The sequence below is a fragment of the Cygnus olor genome, chromosome 2 (assembly GCF_009769625.2).
Source record: "Cygnus olor isolate bCygOlo1 chromosome 2, bCygOlo1.pri.v2, whole genome shotgun sequence".
NCBI lineage: Eukaryota > Metazoa > Chordata > Aves > Anseriformes > Anatidae > Cygnus > Cygnus olor.
In genome coordinates, this window is record NC_049170.1 from 111,508,731 (window position 1) to 111,532,951 (window position 24,221).

The 24,221-nt window shown below is 40.0% G+C and overlaps 2 protein-coding genes across 3 annotated transcripts in view; one reads left to right on the top strand and one right to left on the bottom strand.

Annotated features, from left to right (window-relative positions):
• Positions 1 to 218: 218 nt before the first annotated feature.
• Positions 219 to 15,745, top strand: RMC1 (regulator of MON1-CCZ1). Of its 2 annotated transcripts, XM_040547858.1 has the most exons (20): positions 221 to 471; positions 2,197 to 2,273; positions 3,429 to 3,513; positions 3,885 to 3,941; positions 5,019 to 5,105; positions 5,774 to 5,914; positions 7,554 to 7,657; positions 8,201 to 8,290; positions 8,395 to 8,500; positions 9,715 to 9,826; positions 10,899 to 10,943; positions 11,356 to 11,409; positions 12,244 to 12,372; positions 12,687 to 12,793; positions 13,644 to 13,763; positions 13,956 to 14,033; positions 14,204 to 14,308; positions 14,394 to 14,462; positions 14,602 to 14,827; positions 15,566 to 15,745. In XM_040547858.1, exons 1-20 carry the CDS (start codon positions 295 to 297, stop codon positions 15,643 to 15,645), a joined length of 2,049 nt encoding a protein of 682 aa, XP_040403792.1. In that variant the 5' UTR covers positions 221 to 294; the 3' UTR covers positions 15,646 to 15,745. The 2 variants fall into 2 exon arrangements, with proteins under 2 accessions (XP_040403793.1, XP_040403792.1); XM_040547859.1 differs by lacking the exon at positions 13,644 to 13,763 and having other exon boundaries at positions 219 to 471.
• Positions 15,666 to 24,221, bottom strand: part of NPC1 (NPC intracellular cholesterol transporter 1) — a 28,077-nt gene continuing 19,521 nt past the window's right edge. Inside the window, exons 15-25 of the mRNA XM_040547857.1 lie at positions 24,077 to 24,204; positions 23,844 to 23,984; positions 23,186 to 23,275; positions 22,881 to 23,071; positions 21,974 to 22,089; positions 21,267 to 21,396; positions 20,676 to 20,876; positions 19,154 to 19,385; positions 17,971 to 18,084; positions 16,928 to 17,090; positions 15,666 to 16,283 (exon numbers count right to left, since the gene is read on the bottom strand). Coding sequence (XP_040403791.1) covers positions 16,201 to 16,283; positions 16,928 to 17,090; positions 17,971 to 18,084; positions 19,154 to 19,385; positions 20,676 to 20,876; positions 21,267 to 21,396; positions 21,974 to 22,089; positions 22,881 to 23,071; positions 23,186 to 23,275; positions 23,844 to 23,984; positions 24,077 to 24,204 — 1,589 coding nt within the window. The 3' untranslated portion in view covers positions 15,666 to 16,200. The remainder of the gene's footprint in view (positions 16,284 to 16,927; positions 17,091 to 17,970; positions 18,085 to 19,153; positions 19,386 to 20,675; positions 20,877 to 21,266; positions 21,397 to 21,973; positions 22,090 to 22,880; positions 23,072 to 23,185; positions 23,276 to 23,843; positions 23,985 to 24,076; positions 24,205 to 24,221) is intronic.

Here is a 24,221-nt window from a genome sequence, read left to right on the forward strand (position 1 = left end):
GGATATTCGTCACAAAGTCCTGAGGCTAAACTCGGGCAGAATTCCCTACGTTTCGGCTAACAAGCGAGGACCTTTTTATTCTGGAACTATGAGGAACGCGTAACCGCGCTGCCCGCCTGGAGCTCAACCGGCCGCTCGCAGCGCCAGGCGCTCCCCCCCCCTCCCAAAATGGCGGCAGCACCGCCTGTAAGGCGGGCCGCTCCCGCGTCACGCGGCGAGGGAGTGTAAACAGGAAGCGGCCGCCCGGCCGGCCGGGGGCGTTGGGGACCGCTGGGAACCGTTGGTGCGGCCGCCATGAGCCGCGAGCCGCCGCCGGGGGAGGAGGAGGACGGGGCGCCGGGGGGAGAAGATGGCGGCGGCGGCGGCGAGAGCCGGGGCGGCGGCTGCTACCTGGCGCTGTGCGGCCGGCCCGTGCACTTCGAGAAGGCCAACCCCGTCAACTGCGTCTTCTTCGACGAGGCCAACAAGCAGGTGGGTGCGGCGGAGGGCCGCGGCTGGGCGGCGCGTCCTTTCCTGACGCCCTTTTTATTTTTTTTTCCCTATTTTTTTAAATAATTTTTCTCCCCTAGTCTCTTGGTTTGGTGGCTCTGTTCCCGGCCGCCGCTCGCTGTGGTGCTCCTGTGGGGATTTGGCCGCCGGCACCTGCCGCGGCGCTGCGGGCCCGGGGGAATTTGGGAATTTATTTTTCTAATCCCTTGTTATCGCCCTCCCTGTCGTAAGGGTGTTCTGGAGTTCCTCAGGGACAATGAACTGAGTTTTTCAATTCCTAAGCCTCCATATTCTCTCACGTAATAATATTTGTAGCTTTTCTTGTGGCTCTTGACCAGCTGCTTTGCTTTACGTTTCTCAGCTTTCTTTCTTTTAAGTGTGCTTCTGCTAAATATCCCTGTGGGTTTCTGTACGGCCGGCTCAGTGTAGCTAAAAGGTCCCCAGTCTGTCCCGATGCTTGTATCGGCGTGGATGCTGTTGGCTGTCTAATTCCTGTAACCATCCTGTAAGTTCAGTGTTCGCAGCGTTGAAATGTTCACGCTTTCTTCCCCATACAAATAGCACGGTTTGCCATCTGATGTATGGACCAGATCAGCATCAGATTTGAAGGGGGGGTGCAATATTTTTGTTGTGAACTTATTGCTGCTGTTCCGTATTCAAGATTGTTGGGGTCCTTTTTCTCGACAAACCATTATACTTTACGTACATTTCAAGGGACAGTTGAAATATGAGTATGTAAGTGCACTTGTCTGGAGGCGCTGGATCATGACATGGACGTGAGAAACTGATCGAAATAAACTTATTTTCAATTGTAACTTTAATTCTCTATCTTTTATTGCTAATCTAAAATTGTTTAATTTCCAGTGTGTATCTAAATCATCTCTATCCAGCATTTCAATGATTCTTTTTTTCCCCACATAAAGAGTCTACTGATAGCTTGTTCCTTGTTGTCTTGCACAAATTAAGAGAAAGTTGCCTTCATTTTCTATCTACATCGATGTTAAAAGTATTTTAAAATTGTTTTTTATCATTCTGGTAAGAATGGACTTGCTTGCGGTTTATAGCCTTGAAACCTGTATTCCTGCATGGGCGTACTGCACCATCAGCATGGTTTGTATTATGAAACAGTATATCATTATGTCATTATTCCAAGACCTGACCTGTGTGTTTACTGCTTCCACAGGTACAACTATAACAATAAGGCATCTGCTTTTTTTTTTTTTAAGCCAGTTGAAGTTTGTACAGCATGATTTTTTTATCTTAATGTTACCTTGTTTTAGTTGCCAAGCAGTATACATCAAGCAGGTTATACACAAATGTGTAAGCAGTTGTGCTAAAGAAATCCTTTGGTTATTAGTGCAAGTCAGCTGACACTTCTTAGGTACAGGCAAAACTGCAGATTACTATTAACCTATTCCTATCTAGTAACATGTTCTGACAAGATCAGCTTTCTGGGTCAGTGAGTTGCATCTTATCCCTTCCCAATCCCCAAGCTGTTTTCCTCAAACAATGCCCTGCTCTTAAGTAACTTTTTTTTTTTACTAATACTTGAATTAAGTAAGAATATAGAAAACAAACAAAAAAGTTTATACAAACAGCTTCTGTTTTTTCTTGCCCAGTAGTTCAGAAAATGCCTACAGTATTGTGTAGGTACCTTTGTAAACTTGGAGCTCCAGAGAAAATAATTGATTTGTCCTTTTGTAATAGGTTTTTGCTGTTCGATCTGGTGGAGCTACAGGAGTTGTTGTTAAAGGCTTGGAGGACAGAAATCCCATTTCATTCAGGTAAGGCACCTTCACTTTTGTTGTCTTGGAATAGTATTCTGCGGTGTTAAATTATGTGGTACTGATCTACTGTGTTTCGAGCATAAAACTTAGAAGTACTTGTGGTTGTCTATTTTGTTCTTAGACATAATCTTGTAATTAATATGGTATGCTTTTCTCTCAAGAATCTGCAGTCTTCTGAAAAAAATAAAGCTGTGGGTTTTTCTGTAACAACAATATTTCATTAAAACATGTTGTAAATGTGAGAGATTATGGGGATTCAAGCTTGTGATTCTTACAGCAGCTGTGACTTTTCCAAGGATGTGGTTTAGCAAGTTAAACAAAATGAGGTAAACCTAAACGTGCAGAGAACCGTAACTTCTCTGAATTTCTGCCAGAGATTCAAGCATCTTATTTCTGACTTGTGGATTTCTTGGTTTTTGTTTCTTTTTTTAATTTGATTTGGTTTCTTTTTATCTTCTTGTTGAAAGTCATCCTCGTCACCTTCCCCCAGAACCTGTCAGCAGTATTTTCAATGAAACTGCTCTATCTTCAGAAAACTATTTTATAAATGCCTCTGTTAAAAGTGACGACTCTGTACTCTGCTGTGTATATGTTAGGAAGTAGTCTTTTACTCAAAGGCTACTTAAACCCAGGTACGGAAGAAGCAATTTGTTTACTGTGCTGTTAACCTCATTCCCACTTTAACCTCAGAAATTCTTCTAGAGGATGGATCTTAGTGGGGAATTGAGTAGACTTGTGTCTTATTAGCAGTAGTCCTGGTAGTAAAGGAGCTGATCAGAGGATGTCAGTGAGTGTTACAGAACTCCAGAAGCACTGGGACAGAGCTGAGATTGCAGGTTTGAATAGTTCTGCAGTCGTTCAATTCCCCATCATAGGCCAACAGAGCTGAGCAGCTCTAGTAACTTCAGGTGCTAGTTTGTGCAATCTTAGCTGTGTTTCTGTCATGGATGTGTTCAGTACTTCTGAAGAGTGAACTGCTGTTATCTTGCCAACTTCAGAGAGTTGCTGGACACATACAGGATTCAGAAGTTATGTTCAAAAGTATTTGCATTACACTTTTCTCTCTTCTCCGTGTTTTGAGGGTGTATTACAGAATTCTATAGCAAACTAGTTTAGACGATGTTCACATAACTTCTTTTTCTTCCTATATAGAATGGAAGACAAGGGTGAAGTAAAATGCATCAAGTTTTCCTTAGGAAACAAGATACTGGCTGTGCAGAGAACATCAAAAAGTGTGGTAAGACTCCTACGCCCTGCAGAGAGGAAGGGAATTGGAGCTGAAACTCTAGTACTTAGGGTACCAGAGTAGAAGCCTCTGAGGCTAAACTTCGAGAGTTCTGGTGGCTGTCAACAGCTGTAGTGAAAGTTCCTCTCACCCTGAGAGGCTGAGCAGCTGCAAGGCAACGTTATTGCTTTGTGGGTATCATCCTTTAAGAAAGGTGAAGGGGTGGAGCTGATTCCTATAAAGAAGTGAAGTAGAATATAGTAAATCAAGCTTATTTCTATGTATCTCATCCAAAATAACTTGATCGGCTAATAACTGTTCTTTTCTACCTATACTGTTCTGTGCTTCATACTTGCTGATGTGCTTCATGTGTGTCGTTGCAGGATTTCTTGAATTTTATTCCAGACAGCCCTCAGCTAGAATATACACAGGAATGTAAGGTAAATGAATGTTCAAAGCTTATAGGTAAAACTCTAATGTTACTTACACTGGTGGCCTCTACTCTACAAGAGAACTAATTGAGATGCCAAAAAAAATCACTTCCAAAACACTAATGTGAAGTAAGAGATAGGTAGTTGCTACTGTCTATTTGAATTGAGGTAAATTAACAGGTATTAACAATGCCACAAAAAAACACTACAACCCTTCCTGGTTCAGTCACTCTAATTCTGTCTTAGAAGGAACTGGAAATACTGTGAAAGCAACAAATGTCAAGGTTTGGGGAGGAGAAGAGACCAAGAGCTTTTTTTTTTTTTTTTTTTTTTTTTTTAAGTAATTATACTAATGTCAGAAATGTTAATTTGGATGTTTTGCCGTAATTTTACTGATCAGTGATAGAGTATGCAAACTACTGACAGCTTACTGTCTGGTATTTTTAAACAACCCTTCTCATTTCTTGATGATCAGTGTATGAGAAACAGATATTATTGTCCCTGGTACTTTCCAATCGTTAATTAAGAGAAAATACAATGTGGGGTAGTAGAATGCTAAAGTACATTTTTAAATATTGGGGTTTGCAAAGATTCCTTTATTCCCCTGGGCTTTAAAGCTGAAGCACTCCCTGCTTCATTATTGAGGATTATGTATTTGAGTAAAGCGTTATAGCAAGGATTTATGATAGAGTTCTGAGTGTAGTCATGGGAAATCTTAGTTCTTTGTTTCTGTCGATGGAAGGAACAGGCTTTTCTTGCCAAGAATTATTTGAATTGGCAGTATGGTTTGAACCTGAAGAACTTGGTTGTCTTTGGGGGAGAAGAAAAATTGACTGTGTAATAAACTTGTAAATTTTACATGCTACCAGAAGTTCAAGTCACACAGTAGTTATGTTCATACATGGTTTGGGGAGTCTTTGACAAAAGCAGCTGATATATATTGGGCGTCCAGCTGCCAAGTGCATGAACTCCAGTGACTGGATAACTAAATGGCCTTTGATCTCACATTCTTCATTTAATAATACTAGCTTATCTGAATAGTTACTTTTTCCAAGTAAAAGTTCTTGTTTGCTTGTTTGTTAAAAGACCAAGAATGCCAATATTCTAGGATTCTGCTGGACAAGTTCAACAGAAATCGTCTTCATCACAGATCAAGGAATCGAATTCTATCAGGTAATGCAAACAACTCCTGTAGGTTAGACACATTTAGAAATTAGAAAATCTTAATTTCTTCCAGTATCTTTGAATTATTTTCTTCTAGCTTTCAAATTGAGAAAATGCTGTTTTAAAAAGTACAGCTCTTTTGTTTAGACTACTTTAAGGTAAATACTTTTTTTTTCAGAGTGAGGGAAATGTAACAGGTAATGTAGTGCATCTAACAAAGATCCTCTATAAAGGAGTTCTGAATTAAGTATTGAGAAGCCAAGACTGACGTGCTCTTGGCTAGTATAGAAATGAGTTTGTAAATTTAATGTGAAATATTACTTCATGCAGAACAAATCAGCATTTTGGACTAGATCTTCAGAAGTCCCTTTCAACCTCTGCCATTCTGTGATTAAGGAAGATGTGTGCATGCTTCAAATGCAGTGAAGAACAAATGTTGATTAAGATAGTGATATCCTTCTGCAAATTGTTAGCTTCCTCTTATATTGGTCAATTAATTGTCTGAACTAGTCTGTGTGATTTTCTTAATTACCTTTGCATGTGTTTTTGGAGAAATCTAAACAGCCCTTTCTGACATTGGTGATGAGGGGTATTATAAACTTTCTCCAAAGCTGTGTGCCATTTATGCTGTTGGAATCCTGATATTTATATATAATGGTAATATCTCACGTTTCCAGGTATTACCAGAGAAACGAAGTTTAAAACTTCTGAAGAATCAGAATATCAATGTCAACTGGTATATGTATTGTCCAGAGAGCTCTGTTATTCTTCTATCAACCACTGTCCTTGGCAATGTCCTGCAGCCATTCTATTTCAAGGTAAAGGACTATGTTCCACACTTTTTTTCATTTTGAGAGCTTGCTTTTTTTTTAGGTTGCTACTTCAGTCAAGCATTCTGTTTCTTTTCCTGGATTTCTTCCAAGAGGTGCGTGTTTACATCTTTACATGACAATAAGCAAAGAACAAAGCAAAATCTGTAAGCTAGATCCTTGGCAACAGCTTAAAATTAATTCACTTTTTCCTTATGTCCTCTTTGGAAAGAAGTGTACTGAGTTAATGTTGGGCAGTTCCCCTTGAGAAAGGGGAACCGAAAATCAGTGACATAGTATCAGTGACACAGTACTCGACAACTTAAGTATCTTTCAATATCTCTTTTTTTCATTTATGTAAAGGTTTTATTTCTATGTGGGCATTTGAACTCTCTAGCATTATAAACTAAAAATAAGGGCCTTTCACTTACGATTGTAACTATATCCTTCTCCATGCAAGTGGATGAACTTGAAAAAGAAAAGAAAAACATAGTGCTTAAGAAACAGTTACTGTTCCAAGCATGAGAGGGCTAGGTATACCTTACTTATTTTTCTTGGCGCTCTTCCCTGTGGACAACAGTAAAGGTTCCGGTGAAAGTATTTCTCTTTATGGCTTGGAAAAACACTGCAGTGAAAATTAGAATTCGCTATAAGTTAATTGTACAGTAAGATGATTTAGGAAAAAATGAGGAACAGAACTACTGGCTTCATCTTGCTTCTTTTAAGGGCTTACACATTGCTCTGGTAGTCTAAGGGAGTATACTTAAAAAGAAGCATATTCAGATGGTTTTCTTGGTTTGGGTTGATCTCACGTGGGGTCTTTACTGGATCCTGAAGTAATATTCTCGTGGGTGTCTAGGTAGAACATACTCTCACTGCTTCCTTTGTGAGGACTTCAATCGTGCTTCACTCTCCTTCGTATTTTGTGTCAAGTTGTAGCTAAATAACTCTCATTTTGTATTCAGAAAGTATTTATAAAGATTTCCTGAGAAAAGTACTGTGCTAAAATAATCTCTTGAAAATAAAGCTCTAGCAAAGAAGAAATTTCTGTAGTATTTGCATATCACACTCAAGAACAAGTTAATGAGAATGGTAAGTGAAACTCGGTAGAAGTTTCAACAACTCTGAAAATTTGCTTAAATTCCATACGAAAAGAGGAAGAGAGGAGGAAATCTCGAGTGGGGAAAAAGGGTATGCTCTCAGTTTAATGCAGATTCTGGAGTTAGTAGGAACAAAAAGAGACTGTGACTGATAGGAATTACCGATATTTTCCCCCTTCTCAGTAAGCTGTTATTCAAGAGTTGGAGCACATCTTTCACTGTGAAAGAGGAATTTGAGAGAACTTATGTTTGAGATCTCCAAGCCATTTTCATTGGGATTTGCATACAAATTTGTGTTGGCTTAGCTAAGACTGAAATGCTTTGCTAGCTGAAGCTGATGTTATAATATCAAGATGATATTATGATATCTTAGGTATTTGTTTAGGATCCCAGTAGAAAGGTGTCAGTCATCTTTCCAGCTATCATCATTCTTCTCCTCATGGGGGTGCTATTCATCCAACCTTTGACTAATGCATAGTCAAGGCCGCCTTCCAGTTTCAAGTCTTAATGTTGGATTGCTGCTTTTTGTTGTTGTTTCTGTTTAACAGAGTGGAACAATGTCAAAACTATCAAAATTTGAAATTGAGTTACCTGCAGCACCCAAGGCCTCCAAGCTCAGCCTTTCTGAAAGAGATATTGCCATGGCTACAATGTATGTATCTGACTAATCAAGCCTTTTCTTTCCTTGGAAAAGTGTGAGAGTTTGGGGATGCTCTGAGAAGACAAGAATGGCGACATGGTTGCACTTGTTTCTTGTTTTAGCAGTATTCCTGCTTTAAAGGGCTTTAAAGTGCTTTGGTTACTGCCTTGAACGAAGAGTCTAAACAACTCTCCTGAGGCAGGGTGGGGACGAGATGCAAACTGAGGGGTCTTATATGAAATTCTTCTTGATTAGTCCAGGCATCTTGAGAATATTTCATTTTTGAGTTGATCTGCTGACAGAATTAGTCTTATGTCTAATTTGCATACGCATAGACTGCATTGTGATTTACCAAGTGTTGTTTCAGTCTTTCACTTTTAATTGGTCATTTGACTTAGGTAATCTCATCTCTGTTCTTCTAGGATAAAACATGGTTCTAACAGGATGTTAGAGTAAGACAGCTTTATGCATTTGTTTCAGAAAGGATGTCCTAGGTCTCGTCTCCTTCCCAGCTCTTTGTTGTCAAGTAATGTTTTAATCCTGTTGTCTCATTAGATACGGGCAACTTTACATCCTCTATTTGAGGCATCACTCAAGGACTTCCAATAGTACAGGAGCAGAAGTAGTCCTCTATCACTTGCCAAGGTAAGAGCAGAGTAAAGAACTTTTGTGACACTTCATGTGTGTAAGAGACTTCTGCTTTTCTGTTTTGGATAGGCGTACTGACCAGCTCTTCTCTATTTCCATAGAGAGGGCTCCTGTAAGAAGACGCACATTTTAAAGCTCAACAGAACTGGAAAGTTTGCACTAAATGTTGTGGATAACTTGGTGGTAGTACATCATCAGGATACTGAGGTCTGAGTTGTTTGTTTTCTTGTCTTAACTTTCAAAAGTTGGACATTTTCATAACTATACACGTTAGCTTTAGAAAACATTTGTGTGTTCTTAGCATTGCTGAAAGCCAGAGTATTTGCAGGGAAGAAAAAAACCACCATAAAGGTAAAAGATTCAAATTTACCCTTGGCCTTGATGGAAATAGCACTTCATTTTTTTTCCAATGCCTCTTTTTGTGTCCCTTTTTTTAGTATTATTTTACTGTGATATTCTGCTGCACTGTGTAGGTTTTTAAGGCATTGTGGAGAGGTAGAGTTAACTTGGATACTAAATTATTAATCATGGGAACTTCTTGTATCACAAAAATGTGAATGATCAGTTTCTATGACCAAAACTTTTAGTTTGAAAAGCCAGGTTTCTGAAAACTTACAGGAACACACATTATCTTATGCACATGATAGTGTGGGTAAAATTTATTTGACTGTAGTCCCAGTAGCAAGGCTTGATCAGTAGGAAAGCTGAAGTGGTACTTTGCTTTTTACATGCGGAAAGGCTTTCGTTTCTCCTGCTGGGCAGCTTCAAGAACTGGGTCAGTATATCCTGTTAGGCTGGTTAGTGGATGTTTCAGTTGTAATTCATATTAATGCTACGTGTTAACATTCAACCCAGAGCTCTTATAGCCTGACTGAAATGCTGGAGAATAAACACGACTGTATGAACACACACAAAACAAATACCACACTGAGTAGGGTAGCTGCCAAGTCATGTCTCGTTGGCGCTGGCAGTGAAGCAAATTTCCACCATGTGAGATTTTCACTACGAATATTGTACATACAGAGTGAAAATGTTAGTAAATTCTGTATTTAACAAGACTGAAGGGTATGAGTATGAGGATATCATAGGTGGGTGCAGAATTTTTCTCAATTTCTAGAGTCCATAACTAAGCAGTGAATTTGACGTGATGTTGTTATGCAGAACACAAGATGGAAATCAGACTCATTAAGGTTGGAAAGGACCTCCAAGACCATCTGGTCCAACCATCCCCCTACCACCAATGTCACCCACTAAACCATGTCCCTAAGCACCACATCCAGCCTCTCCTTACACACCCCCAGGGATGGTGGCTTCACCACCTCCCTGGGCAACCTGTTCCAAAATGTGAAAAGTGACCTGAATACATGTAAATGGGTGGGAACTTGTATTTTGTGAAAACTAATTTCTCTTGTCAATTTCAGACTTCAGTCATATTTGACATCAAGCTAAAAGGAGAATTTGATGGGTCTACTACCATCCATCAATTTGTACTTCCACCTCGATCAATACAACCCTATCAAATACCTGTAGCAGGTAGCACTATTATACTATATAATAAACGCTCTAACCTATTATCAGGGTTGTCTAAATGCAACAGCTGGCATACCAGAGTGCTTCAGCCTACTAATACTTCCATTATACATAGTGAGGGAGGAGAAGGTGAGGGAAGAAAGAAAATAGCAAGGAACTGATGAGAAATTCTTGTCCCGAATTCATGCTTCTGACAGAAGAGTAAAAGATGCTATTTAAGCTGTACACTTGCTATAATGCTTTGAAGTGTTAAAGCAAAGATCTTTCAAATTTTATTTATTTTGTTATACAGATTATTTGTATGCCCTGTCCTTTCCCCATTGACCACAGCTATAAAAGCTGGTGTGTACTCCAAAGCACTTAATGCTTCCCTGGCTTAAGTCATAACTATTTAATTTTCTGGGCCACATCATGAGCCTGAAAGACAGTCCAGGCTTAGAGTCAAGTTTAGGATCAGCTTAGCATCAATACTAAAGATGATTTTAGATTTTTCTTTCTGGCTTTCTGTAATAAAAGTGTAGCAGATAATTTTCCGGCTTCAAAGTTAATTGTTTGCTAATAGCTAGAATTAGTCTGAGCATAGTTGCACTACTCTATGGCAAAAGGGTGTGGCGCACTCTACAGAAGAAAAACTCTTCTTAGGGATGATTGCACCTTAAAAACTCTTTGACAACAAAATTTTGAAGTCACTAATAGAAAGTATGTGATAAATGTGTGGGTAAAGGTTACTACCAGAAGGTACAAACCTACATTGCTTTTAAAGGAACGAAAGTGATTACATGTAAATAAAGGAAGTTGGAGACAATGCATTTGGAGTCACAGTATTAGAGATGGAATGCTTCAGCATGCGTGACTTCCTACGTGTCGGGTTTCCTTTCCTACACTATCAGTTTTCCTTATAGATGATCTAGTTACACAACTGCATGTAACTTCTTTTGTTTTGCCTGCTTGCTGTAGGACTGCTAGAATGTTACACCTATACTGCCTTTTCAGTGTGAGCTTGTGGTTTGTGTTTTGTTAGCACAGGAGCTGCCAGACTACTGTTGTTCTTCAGCTGATGTTACTTTTTCTGCAGGTCCAGCCTCTGTAACAAGTCAGTCTCCTGTTCCGTGTAAACTCTGTATCCTTTAAGTGCTCCTGGAACGTCAGACTCCTATGTACCAAGCATAGAAAAAGCTAACATGATAGCCTGACTCACTAAATCTGGCTTTAGCTCATTTACCACTTCAAGAGGAAATAGTATGCTTCACAAGAGCCTTTACTACTTTTACAGAGCTATAAATAAGGGATGCATTAATGTAATGTAATGCATTAGTATTTCTCAGTCATTTGAGATACTTGTGTGAAATTACTGGATAGATACACCATGAAACCAGATAAACATCCAAGGCTGTGTTTCAAGATCTTGCAAGAGAGAGGCTGTGCCAGTGAATGCAAGTATGTTAACTCATTCTGCTTCAGTACAATTACGTGAATATAGTAGCAACAGTCTAGAATCAATGCTAAGATGGGTGTTAAGCTTTAACATTTAGATTCATCTTCGTGGATTGTCTTTCAACCTGATATTATCATCAGTGCAAGTGAAGGTGAGCAGTGAGCTGTTTGACTGCGCTAATCTTTGTAAAATGGTGGCTAGTTGGTGTGGTTTAACTTCAGTAGGCAGCTAAGTACCACCCAGCTGCTTGCTCCCCAGTGGGGAGAAGAGAATCAGAAAGACAGAAGTGAGAAAACTTGTGGGTTGAGATTCAGTTCAGTAGGCAAACCAAAGCTGCACATGCAATCTGGGCAAAATAAGGAATTAGTTTTCTACTATTCCATTTTTTAAGAAAGCGGGGATTCAGCACATATAACAGTTACTTGGGAAAACAAAGGCCACAACTCAGTCCCCTCTTGCTTTCCCTCCAGCATTTACGATTGAGCATGAAATATGTTACATGATAGCCCCTTGGTCAGTTTGGGCCATCTGCCCTGCCTGTATCCCCTCCCAGCTTCTTGTGCACCTCTAGCCTCCATGCTGACAGCGCAGCTTGAGAAGCAGAAAAGACCTTGACTGTGTAGACACTACTCAGCAAGAACCAAAACATGTTATCGATCAGTGTTACTTTCATCACAAATCCAGAACATATCTCATAGGGTATTATCAAGAAAACTAACTCTCCTACTCAAAACCAGTAACTACTTTATACCTTCAGTGCACAAAGCGGCTTGAAACAGTGACTAAGCAGATGTACCTAGTAAGATGACTACTCTTAACAGTACTAACTGGGGATGAGCATTTCCTTTAAAAAATCCTGCCAGGGTTATGCTACTCTAAACCACGTTGGGGAAAGCAAATTGTGATCTGTGTTGTCCTTTGAGGTATAGTTTAGATATCCCTGTTTTCTAAGGCAATTCAGTTTATTTTATTCCTTCAACTCAAGGTTACCTCTGGAATCTCCAAGTGAAACTTGAGCCTGTAGTTAACCTCTTGCTTGATAAAGGAAGACTAATGGATTTCCTTCTTCAAAGGAAAGAATGCAAAATGGTTATCCTAGCTGTGTGCTCTCAAAGTAAGTTTAAGTGCTTTGTCTATATTGAAAGTGCAACACTACCTCCTCAAATACTTGTACAAGTTAGCTGGACTGGTCTTAGATTTGAGATCACCTCTGAAACAAGCTTTGTCATATGAAGTGTCAGTCACCCCTCTAAATGAATTAACAGCATGAAATAATTCAACTTCCTGCTACCCCCCCTTTAGTTAAAATGCATCTGACATTAAAGAAACATTTTCAGTTAAGTTTAGCATACAGTTTAGAGATCACCTTTTTCAAGGTAGCTTTAAAGCCCTTGTTATTTCTCCTCTTTTTTTTTTATATCTTTTCAGTGCTCAGTGAGCCGGAAAGGGGATCACTACCTGTGATTGCAACTGTTTTTGACAAACTGAATCACGAATATAAGAAGTACTTGGAAGCTGAACAAAGCTATACTATGGTAAACCATGTTAGCTACAGCAGCTTGTAGACAGGGTAACACTATTTGAATTTCAAGTTGCATTATGTGGCAAAGGCCAAATACCTGTTCTTTACTTAGGAAAGTCAGGTTCCCCCCAATGTCAGTCCCTTGCAGTCCTCAAACTCACAGGAGAAAGATGTGTGCAACGTGCAATTCTTTCCCCACTTGCGGATGACAGCTTTATTCAGCACTCTGCTGTGGAAGATCACAGAATGGGTTGGAAGGGACATCGAAGATCATCTGAACGCTCTATCTGACCCCCCCTCTTCCAGGGGTACCTACCACTTTGGGGCTGCCCAAAGCCCCATCCCAGCTGGCATTGAACGCTTCCAGAGGTGCTGCATAGTTCATCTCCAGTAAGACAGCTAACATACCCTCATACTTGAGAAAGAAAGAGGGTGGAAGTTCAAAAAGCAGCTTTGAAGCCGTAATTATTGCAGTAGTTCCAGACCACTGATTTCATGGCATGCTATACCACTGCACAACCTCTGGAACGCTGCTGCATGTCAGAAGTACTGACAATCTAGCATGTTCTGCTCTTGTATCACAGCCGCATACAAAATTTCTATTCAGGAGGTGGGCCTGCTGCAACATCATATGCCCATTTATCTCCTGGCTGTAAGATACATAAGTAGCAGCTACTTTTGTTTTCAATTTCAATATGAAAGCCCCCAGTGAACAGAATGCATCCAGTGTAACTCAACCACAGATGTGAGTTTGCTCAACAAAACATGTTTTCAATGGGGACCTATAAACAGTCTATCTAGACAAGATTTAACTAAAACTGTACTACAAGACTACACTATTCTTAAAGGGTTTCTCCTTGTAGGTGGTAGAAGCAGGCCAGAGTAGAAGTAATCCACTTCTGAAACGTCCAGTCCGCACTCAAGCAGTTATTGACCAGTCTGACATGTACACCCATGTTTTATCCGTATTTACAGAGAAGAAGGTAAGTTAACGTTAAGTGATGATAGGTTTACTGTGAGCCTACTGCTGAACTGAGCTGACTACTTGAAGTAGCAAGCAGGAGGCTTTATTTCTGTCAGGATTAAAACATCTTGTTTCTCCATTTGTGTGGTTTTAACTTGTCACTAGAAGGGAAAGCGAGGGAAGTTCTACCTAATACTTTCTTCTTGTCTAGGAAGCACCTCACAAGTTCACTATAGCAGTCCTGATGGAATATATTCGCTCTCTCAACCAGTTCCAGATTGCAGTTCAGGTAAAGCACTTAAACGCATGAAGCACCAACTATACCACCTCACTCCATCACGTTACATGGAATGTCAAAACATTCTTAGCCATATGTTTGAGTTCTGTCCACTACCACCTTCTACATCTAAAAACCAGTACTGAGACATGCCTTTGATGGTGGGCTTCTTGTATTCACAGCACTATTTGTACGAGCTGGTCATCAAAACCCTTGTTCAACACAACTTGTTCTACATGCTCCATCAGTTTCTTCAGTACCATGTGCTCAGTGACTCAAAGCCTTTGGTATGTAAGGCAAATTGCTTCAATAAACTAGTGATAGAGGTGGGATGTCTTCAGACTTCCAAAGTTATTTCTACTTTTGCCCTAGGCTTGTCTGTTACTGTCCCTGGAAAGCATTTACCCTCCTGCACATCAGCTCTCTCTGGACATGTTAAAAGTAAGCATTTCAAACTGCAGTATCTGTGTCACATTAGGGTTAGATTTGTCAAACAGCTTACCTGACCAAGCTTGAAGTGATTAGCTAGCATCTAAACCGTTTCTTAGGAACATACTCTTACAGCTGTGATTGATTTCAGAGGCTTTCCACTGCAAATGATGAAATAGTGGAAGTTCTGTTGTCCAAACACCAAGTTTTGGCTGCCTTGAGATTCATCAGGGGTATTGGAGGACATGACAGTATTTCAGCCCGCAAATTCCTTGATGCAGCAAAACAAGCAGATGACGACATGCTTTTCTACACTATATTCAGATTCTTTGAACAAAGAAATCAGCGATTACGAGGAAACCCTAGTTTCACACCAGGTAAGCAATAAGCAGTTAAACACAGATGATTTGTTGTACAAACAGAACTAAGACTTGTTCCACTTACAGGCCAACATGCACTGAGTTCTGTCTTACGATACAGACTCAGCTGGAGTGTATTTTAGTCTTACCTTGAAGCATACTTCCAAAGTTAACTTGGCTTACCCCTTTATATACACTGCACGTAGAGTAAAGCAACTCCAAGACAAACAGGAACTCTCAGATGAAGGTAACTTGTTTGGCTAGCAGTTGCCTGCATCACTTAATTTATTAAAGCTGGTACCTCCACTCACTGCTTTCTCCTGAAGCCACAAACTGGATCAAGATGCAGCCTTTGAGTTCAGTTCAAAGCTCAAGGCCTGTTTTGTGCTACAGTTCCTCTCATTTTAAAACCCAAGCCAAACTCCTTGTACCAACAACCTGTTAGTCACTAGGTAGTCCAAAGGCTCAGAATCCCACTTCAGGATCTTAAATCTGGAGCATAGAGAACGTGAATGGGTGCAAGGCCACTGGTCAGATAGAGGAACTAGATCAAACAGCTGCTTTTACCGCAACACAATTTGTCACACGACTAGAAATACCTTAAAACATTCCACTGCTTTGAAGTTGTTAAAACTTTTTCAACTCTAATGCATCAAAGATGTAAATTAGTACTTAACTGAAGTAAATTAAACTACACTATCTTGCTTCTCAGTTCCTCAATTTCAATGTTAACAAACTTTTATTTTGCCCGCTTAGGTGAGCACTGTGAAGAACATGTCACCTTCTTCAAACAAGTATTTGGAGAACAAGCTCTCATGAAGCCCACAACGTTCTGAAAATACTCTTCCCACTGGAATGTATAAACTTAATTTATTGCATTTAAGTAGATTTTTGAACTACAAAATTGCTATTTTATAATAAAGTATATACAAGACATTTTGGCAAATAGTACTAAAAATATTACAACTTGTGATGGCTTCCCCCTTAAAAATAGAGACGAAAATTGCATTGACCTGCATTTAAAATTAGTGTCAGTGGTTTAGCAGTCCATTCTCATACACATCACCTCAGTTTCGTTGACAAAAAAGCTATTCAACTTGCAATGCAGCTGGTTTAGGTTTCTAGAAGAAAGATACAACCTCTTGAAAACAGAAGTGTTTTAGTAACTTAACATATCTACTTTTAGTAATACTGTTACATGAGCCCCACGTAGCATTTCCTGAGTTTGAAGCCCTGTCCAAAGCTGCAGTTGCTATCTTCTAGTTGAATCTGTGCAGGAGTCGAGTCAGTGGTGGTTACAGTGATAGTCATAGAACACTGCTGCGCTTCAGTTCTTAACAAGAGGTGGGCCTAGGCCACAGTTCATAGAATCCACTGAACACTGTTAAAAACTAGAAGTAGAGGAGTCTCTCTCGTTCTGTACCTCTGGACCTCTCCTGTGCAGCGTGAGTTTTAGCTTTATTTACCGATGGGCCTGAATGAGAGAAAAGAACATTATTGCGAAGTCTCGTCATTACAGCACATCACTCAGCAGCTGTCAACAAGAACCACACACCATCTGGTTTCCTAGGTCCAGCTTAACACTGGAGAGTCTTCAGGTACATGTTCAGCTGTCAAACGCTGCCAGCAGCAGCAGCAAGGACAATAGCTTTTAAATCTTCGTACGTGACTTGCTAAGGGGGTGTTAAGAACGTGTACGCTTTGAGTTTCCCGATTGAAGGAGGACAGCCCTTAGACCATCCAGCTTGCACGGTGAGATCGCTTCTGCACATGCAGGAACCACATCCCACAGCAGGTTTGTTGCACCCATGGCCATGTCCCCGTGTTTAGAGACAGGCTACTGGCTATTGTGCCACATGGGCCTAGGCAGACACCTCCGTTAAGAATGGCACAGTGCAACCATGCTGGACAGGTTGAGCACACCTGTAACAGTGAGCTTGCACTGCCAACCCTCTTTTTCCAAGGGATCTGGCTACTTGCATGACGGAGAGGCAAATTTAAGTGTTTTTTAATTTTCTAATTTTGTATTTTTTTTTCTATTTAAGGTAGGAAAAGATATCTACAGGCAGCTAAGCTTTTTTTGGTTTATGTGCGTTTTAAAGCAGACTCATATCTTACCTATGTAACTAAGCAGAACTGGAAGAAATATTAGTCCATGTGTTGCTCCCAGAAGAACCATAGCTAGATACATCCTGAAGTAGAATATCTTGAAGATTTGAGATTTGGAAAAAGCCAGTACTACAATTCCTCCAAATTTAGTCAGTGTGATTCCACTGAAGACCTGTCAATTAAGAAGTGGTTTTCTTAAGTAGAGTTTCATGTTCTAACTACTTAGCATTTGCTGAAAATGCTTATGTAATTTGAAGCTCCTAGATGTAGTACACCAGCTTCCCTGTTAATCTTTAGAACCCAAACCAACCTACTAGACCTACTCAAGAGAAGAGCTCCCCTTTTAGTCCTACTTGACACTACAGGCCAGGCTCAGTATGATAAAAATACACTCCAATCCGTGTCTCCAATATACTCCAATCTGTACAGCCAAACAATTTTAGTTTGATTTTGATGTCAGGCAGATACATACATATGCTAAAGAAAGACATTACTTGGAGTAAATAAACATTTCAATAAAGTTCCTTTCCTGGGTGGTCAAGTACATCTAGCACTGGAACAGTCTGTTCCACTCGCCACCCCCCCAGCTTGCTCATCTTAATTGCAGTGAGATGACAGTACTGCCCAAGTACTGAGCTCTGCTTTGTTCGCAAAGCTCCAGCATCCTCCCATATTCAGGACTTTTCCAAGTTACCTCTGAGCATTTGGAAGAGAGAAGCGCTTAAACCTTAATGAGACAATTCAATTAATTGGAACTACTGGTTCAGCTAAAGCTGTTAGCTCTGTTCTCTACTACTAGGAAGTATTAGTATCAGGCTAATATGAAGTTAATCAAGTCCTGATCATCCCTATTGCTGGTAGAAGCCTAGGTTGATCTTTAAGAATTTTGATTAGTCATTTCCTCCCCCCCCACCCCACCCCCCTTCCTCACGCCCCCTCCCCGCCAAGCAAGGCCATCCTATTCATCCTATATATAACTTAAGGATATTGATATAGTCTAAAGTTCCAACTTGGCTACTCATTTTTCCCCAGTACAGTAGGTAGATGCTTACTGAACTGCCCATGTGAGACAGAGCTTCTTCTGCACGCTCTACTCTACTGCCCTTAGTACTAATAGTGAATGCTCTTGTGACGTGACTGCAAAATTCCACAGCAATACCACAGCTCTAGATAGAAAAAGAAAGCATGCGTAAGTGTCATTTAGATCAGCATTTTGATGGTAAGGTCTCTACTCAGAACTCTACACAGGCTAGAAAAGTTCTACTTGTGATCAGTTACCAGTCATTGGAAAAATGTCATTGCAAGTTACAGGTTCAGCATTAACTGTCACTAGAGGCGTTTGAGTACTGTATAGCATTTTGTCTGTTTAGTAGTGACTGGTGATAATCTGATTAAACAAGAATCAGAATAGGGGATGGTGTTAGAGAACAAAGGTTTCTTGGTGTTGCAGGAAGCTGACTTCAATACAGTGTGTGTATGCAGCAATCACTTAACAGTGAAATCAGTTTCTAGACACTAGCTACAATAGCATAGCTTTAGAACAACACCAAGTTACACACATGGATTTTATACCATAAGGTCAGTTGAATTTAACGCTTCATTTAAGCAGGCTTTTTAAAATGAAATTCATCATTTACAACATTAAACAGTTTGGAAATCCTTTACTTATGCAGCAGGTAGACTTTCACGAGTATATATGCCTAGTCGTAACATGGGGCAATGGTTTATTTTCTCGTAACATTCTCAGACCTGCCGCAAACCTCTGGAAAACAAGGTTAACCAGAGCATTGGCAGCACTCAGCTGCTAGTAGCTAAGTTCTACAGCGTTTCACCAGGGCATTCACTGCCCGTGTTTTCATCCATTTATGCAGGAACAATACTGATGCAAGCACATCATAGATCTCTGCAGAACATGAATACAGCAGAAGCCTCAACATTAACTTTAGGCATGAACAACATCAGGTGACAGCACCTAGCCTAAGTAGTAACACAGCTATTGCCACAGAACAGAAGCCTTCTATTTTACACTTCAATTGCTGTATCTTAGCTGTACTAGTTTTATTCTGACAAACTAGTTCTATTTTCTATACACCATCTAGAAGTATTAAGATAATTCTACTACTATTGTTCAAGTGTCTGACAGTTTTGTAGAAAAAGACTACTTAGTGTCATGAATGACACACTAAACTGTTCAATACTTGGAAAGAGAAGCAGACAAAAGTCTCGTTAACTCACCATAACAAGATTTACTAGTGAAACTGCATTCAAGCTGATGCCCCAGAGCCACATCACTCCAAACATGTTGACGATTATCATAGCAATAGTTACTGAAACCACAACAGCAGCCCATACTTCAAATCCAAGCAGCACAGTTGTCACCAAAAATATTGATCCCAAGGAGATGCAAAGGTTAAAGATAGCATCATCCACAATTGTCAGATACTGTTCATAGAAGACATAAAATACACTGTGGAAAGAGCAGAAGTTGTGATTAGCCATCCTACTTGCCAGGAACACAGCTGTTTCTGCAGAAAGCCACAGTTTTTTCCATTAGAAGGTGAGTCTGAACTTCAGAACAGTTCCCCCTGTATTCAGCCCCCGATAGGTAATAGCTCTGCTTCAGTAACTGTATTTAAATGCAGTAAGAGAGAATGTTTGAACAAAGCTGCTTAGGGTGATGAGTATCTACTGTCATTTGCCATTTATACAGAAGTCTGGAAACTAGAACTAGCCTTGAAGAAAGATCAGCTAGCTGGAGCTAACAAAGCTGCGTGATCTATATGCTTTATCTAGTGAAAACTCCCAAGTGACTCTAGAAACACCTCAGTATTTTGAGCTGTTTAGGTTTTGTCCAACTACAGGCAAGAAATATACAACAGAAGTCACCTAGTACCAAGAGTAAGATGCTAGCATTGGCTCAGCTTCTGTGATAAAGTAGTTCTGTCATTATAAGAGTCACCAGCTAGAAATGGCTTCAGAATCACTCCTATGGAACACCAGCTGTTACAGGACAAGTCTTTACTACCACTTCAATGAACGTTATACCTGAAAGTCAAGATAACGCTCCTACTGCAACATAAGCAGCTGTAGTAGTGGCTATGTGGTAGTGCCTGAGATTGCTTGTAGTATCTGCAGTAACTACTGCAGAGGGTCTGAACTGATTCATTATGCAATGAGACCACAAGGATGGGCAGGATTCTTTGAAGCCAGAAGATTAGTATTTCTGCAGTACAGACGCTAGTTCCAGTTCAGTTTTGTTATGCTACTACTATGGAAAGTCTGTGTACTATTATGCAGAGTCTCTAGTGTATTGATAATCGTGCAAGCATTAAGCAATATTTGACATCACTACTGTCACTGCTTTAAGTTTAATTGCTTCAGCAACAGCTTAAGTTTAAAGTCAATACAATCAAATTACAGCTTGCAACTATCCAAACTAGCATATCTCCCTAATTTAGGGCAACTACAGAAACCTACTATGAAAGTTAGAAGACTGAGTTGAATCCTGAGCTATATTCCTGAGTTGAATCCTGAGCTATATCCTGTAGCGAAGGAGAGGCTTCTTGATTTTAGTTATCAGCCTAAAGATAAATTAGTGCTGGACATAAGTCTTTTTTCCTCCTGGATTTTTTTTTAGTAAAACCAATTTTTCTTCTCTTAGACAAAACAGAAGACAAGTTTCTAAGGTGTTGTTTGCTAGTAATTCTCAGTTGTGCAAGTTAAATATGTCGCTACAGTAAGAAAGATCTAAGCATACCTGTAAGGAAACACGCGATAGTTCTTCTCTTTGATGCCCATGGTTTCAGTAATGTTGTCTGCTATAATTCGAGCTTTTTTCATGGCGTCAATAAAATCAGATGATGTTTTCAGTACAGTATGGTAAGTACTAAAATAAGTTGCTCCAACATCAGTTTTGTTGTTTATAAAGTTGACAGCAGAGCTATATGCAGCATGTCCTCTGTATAAACAGAATTTCACATGTCAATGAACACCAGTCGTATTTATTACTTTTATAACATGTATATCCTTGTTTCTAACAGTTTCCAAAGCTGATACTGTTGTGGTCTGAAACCTTGCATATTTCAAGATTACACAGGATACACTAGACTATAGAACTTGTTTCTTTATGTGGGGAGGGAAACTGCTGTTCCATTTGTTTGACAATGCATTTGTTTTCACAGTTTTGTTTCAGAAAATACTATAAAAACAGGTGAGACTTAGATGGTTTGTATAAATTTTAGAGGAACGTTAGGTATTCATCCTGACAGGCATACACAGAAGGGCCACACTTCTACTGCAAGCATCTTTGACATTGGTCTAAGCAAGATATGGGGAATATAGCTCTTACCCTTTGCCACATTTAGGATTAGGGTTGTCAGAGAGAAACATTGGCAAAAATGTCATGAAGTCTTGGCCTTGTGGTCTCTGCTTGCCTTCTTGAGTCAGTGGTCGACAACGAATACAGGATGGATCAGTGACTGCAGAAATACCGAAATCACGTTGGCTACAGGATCAAATATTCTTTGTCTTAACACTAGTTAACTTCTGGCTTGAAATAATATGAAACATAATTCTTTAAAAAGCATTTTTGAGGAAGAGACAACTGAACAGCCCTACAATTCTGTATTAAATCTGCAGTCATGTTTTTGCATTTGCTACTACTAAGGCAAAGTCTTCAAGACAACTGTTAGCTACTTTTGTACTATCTACATCAGACCCAGGAAGGATTGTATCAAACTCAAGAATTTCAACAGAAATGGGATAGAAAGCTTCTGCTGGTTTCATTAGAGCACAGAGATCAAAGTTTCATAACAAATTATTCTTGAAATAAATAGTCATTGCATTGGCTGTCTAGGTAAGCCATCTTCAACATGCAGCATTCCAGTAGAATATTTAAGTTCACTCAAACAGCAGTTCAAACAAATTAGAGGGCAGCTCAGTAGGTTCCTACTCACAGAAAGGAAAGCTCTTCACCTGACTCATACCACAATAAAGTGTTTTGGCTGTGAAACTTCAGCCAAGCTAATCCCCTGGCAACAAGGTAGATGCTAATACCTGAAGCATTGCAGAACTGTCCGGTGGTATTGTAGACTCTGCAACAGGATGACTGTGGCTTCACCCAGTCAAAGTAGTCATCAATCCAGGATGATGGAGCATAGCCTATCCTTGTACTAACAAAATAGCACACTCATTAGTAATTTAATATTTAATTCCAGAACGCATCTCTTGATCTCTCTAGTGCCAGTTCTTTCTACTTCAACTCACTCTGGTGCAAGCTCCTTAGTTCACCCTGTAGTCCCCTGCTCTAAGACCTCATCCAAGAACTGGTCTTGCTTGTAACACTGCAGCTAGCAAACAGTGGGAGCTTCTTCCCTGTATTTGAGCTCCATTGCCAGTATCAGCTTTCCATTTCCCCTGCCCACTTCATGCCTCATCCCATCTCAGATATCATTGCCTGTTGTCAAGCAAGGCTCCTCCTTCAGTCAGGCTGAAGGAAGAAAAAAAAAAAAACACTCCACTGAAGAGAATTTAGAAGAGACTTTCTTCAGTTATGTTTACTGTATTCCAGACGCACTTCTCACTTAGCTGCCAGAATATTAGGCTAGTTTATTGACCAAGTTTAGAAGCTGAGCATGCAAGTGATTTCCTAGGAAAGCTGAGTCATACTGAGAGATTTTCATGAACTTTTCCTACTACCATTCCCGATTCCTTGAAGGACCGAGTCCCTTTTCCACATCTAAGTACATCAATACATCCCACCAGTCCAGACAGGATTTAGCCTCATTCTAGGAAGATTACCACAGCTTTTTCCCCTTCCTCCCTTCCATAAACCACAGTATAAAGCAAGCACTATAGTGTCAGTTGCACAATCACCAGCTGAACCTAAGCTACATTAACAGGACACACTGGTCAGTGACATCTCTTCCATATAACCACACAGAGAAAAGCACGAAATACTTACTAGCTACTAATTTCTGCAGCATTGAAGATTTGCTGGACAAGTGAATCATTATTACATCCCATTCCACCACACACCATGTTCTGCCCTTCCAGAGAGGTGTAGTTGTGCCCTTCTTCGAGAACAAAGTAAACAGGAGGACCCGCATGCAGGTACTTGCTGAGCTGGCTGAAGTAATCCATTACATAGGAGTCCTTAAAGGGTAAAGTTTTCAGTTACTGTTACATAATATTGAAGAGGCACAACAGGATTTCAAGCTTTCCATTCAGCCTCAAATTGCTGAGCAGAGACATGATTTTAAGACTTACATCTGGCATTGAAAGAGACTGATCAAGTCCAATCTCTACATTGTGCATAACTGCTGTACTGAATGACAGAACGCCCACAAACAAGGCAATCTGCGAAGAAAGCAGATTCAGGGAGTGAGAACTGTGCAGAAACAACAGGCAATAGCATTCTAGAAATAATTTACTAAGTTAATAGCAATGATGCAAAAAGGCTCTAGCTGAAGCGTGTTACCCAAGCTTAGTACTACAGTAACAGTAAAATCCAGGGCCACAGAGGGGACTGGTTAGGTAAGGGCCAATTTATACATAGAAGGCAGCAGTTAAAGGTACACTAACTACCTTCTGTAAAAAAGCACAGTAACCTCTAATTGAATTAGGCATCATTCTCCAGCAACAGCAAGACTGGATTCATACAGTGTGGGAGATGACATGTTGACATACTCCTGAGATGATTTGATTGTTATGAATACAACTCTATTAAATTTGGGCCTTGAACAATCCAAGATCAAGCACTTGCAAGTATACAAACTCATTCCAATACCAATGCTGGAAGAAAGAAATGCTAGAAATTTCATTTGTTTTATTGTGTTTAGTATTTTTTTTTTCAGTATAAAGCCTTCAGGCTCAACATTCTTGCTTAAGTTTAGAAGACTGCCAACTGTAAGCAGAGTGTACATACCACTATCGGTCTCATCCAATCCTTAAGCAGATATGGAGAATACAGGTTTTTGAAGAACAAAAATAAGATGCTCTCAGAACGTTGCACCCCACTTGTTTCTTCACTGCCTTTGATACAACACAGAATATCCAGTCTATTCCTCTGAAAATGAATTGCAAAGTATGCCGGGTTTAGTAGTTCAGCAGAGGACGCCATCCCAATCACACAGTGGTTAGAGAAGCATTTATACTCACCTCTTGACGCCTAATATCCAAGCCCAGGAGACTTACAAAGCAGGTGACTTGAAGAATAAAATCTATGAGTACAGCCATTCCAGCAAAAAGGGAGAACGTGCGGACTGCTGGCATGGTAGACAGTGTCCCTGAAGGAAGTGAACCA

Bases quoted from the DNA above. Each gene is read 5' to 3' on its own strand.
- RMC1 (XM_040547858.1), top strand. From the start codon at position 295: ATGAGCCGCGAGCCGCCGCCGGGGGAGGAGGAGGACGGGGCGCCGGGG. The intron at 8,501-9,714 runs GTCTGAGTTGTT...TGTCAATTTCAG, and splicing joins TACATCATCAGGATACTGAG to ACTTCAGTCATATTTGACAT. The intron at 10,944-11,355 runs GTATCCTTTAAG...TTTAACATTTAG, and splicing joins TCCTGTTCCGTGTAAACTCT to ATTCATCTTCGTGGATTGTC.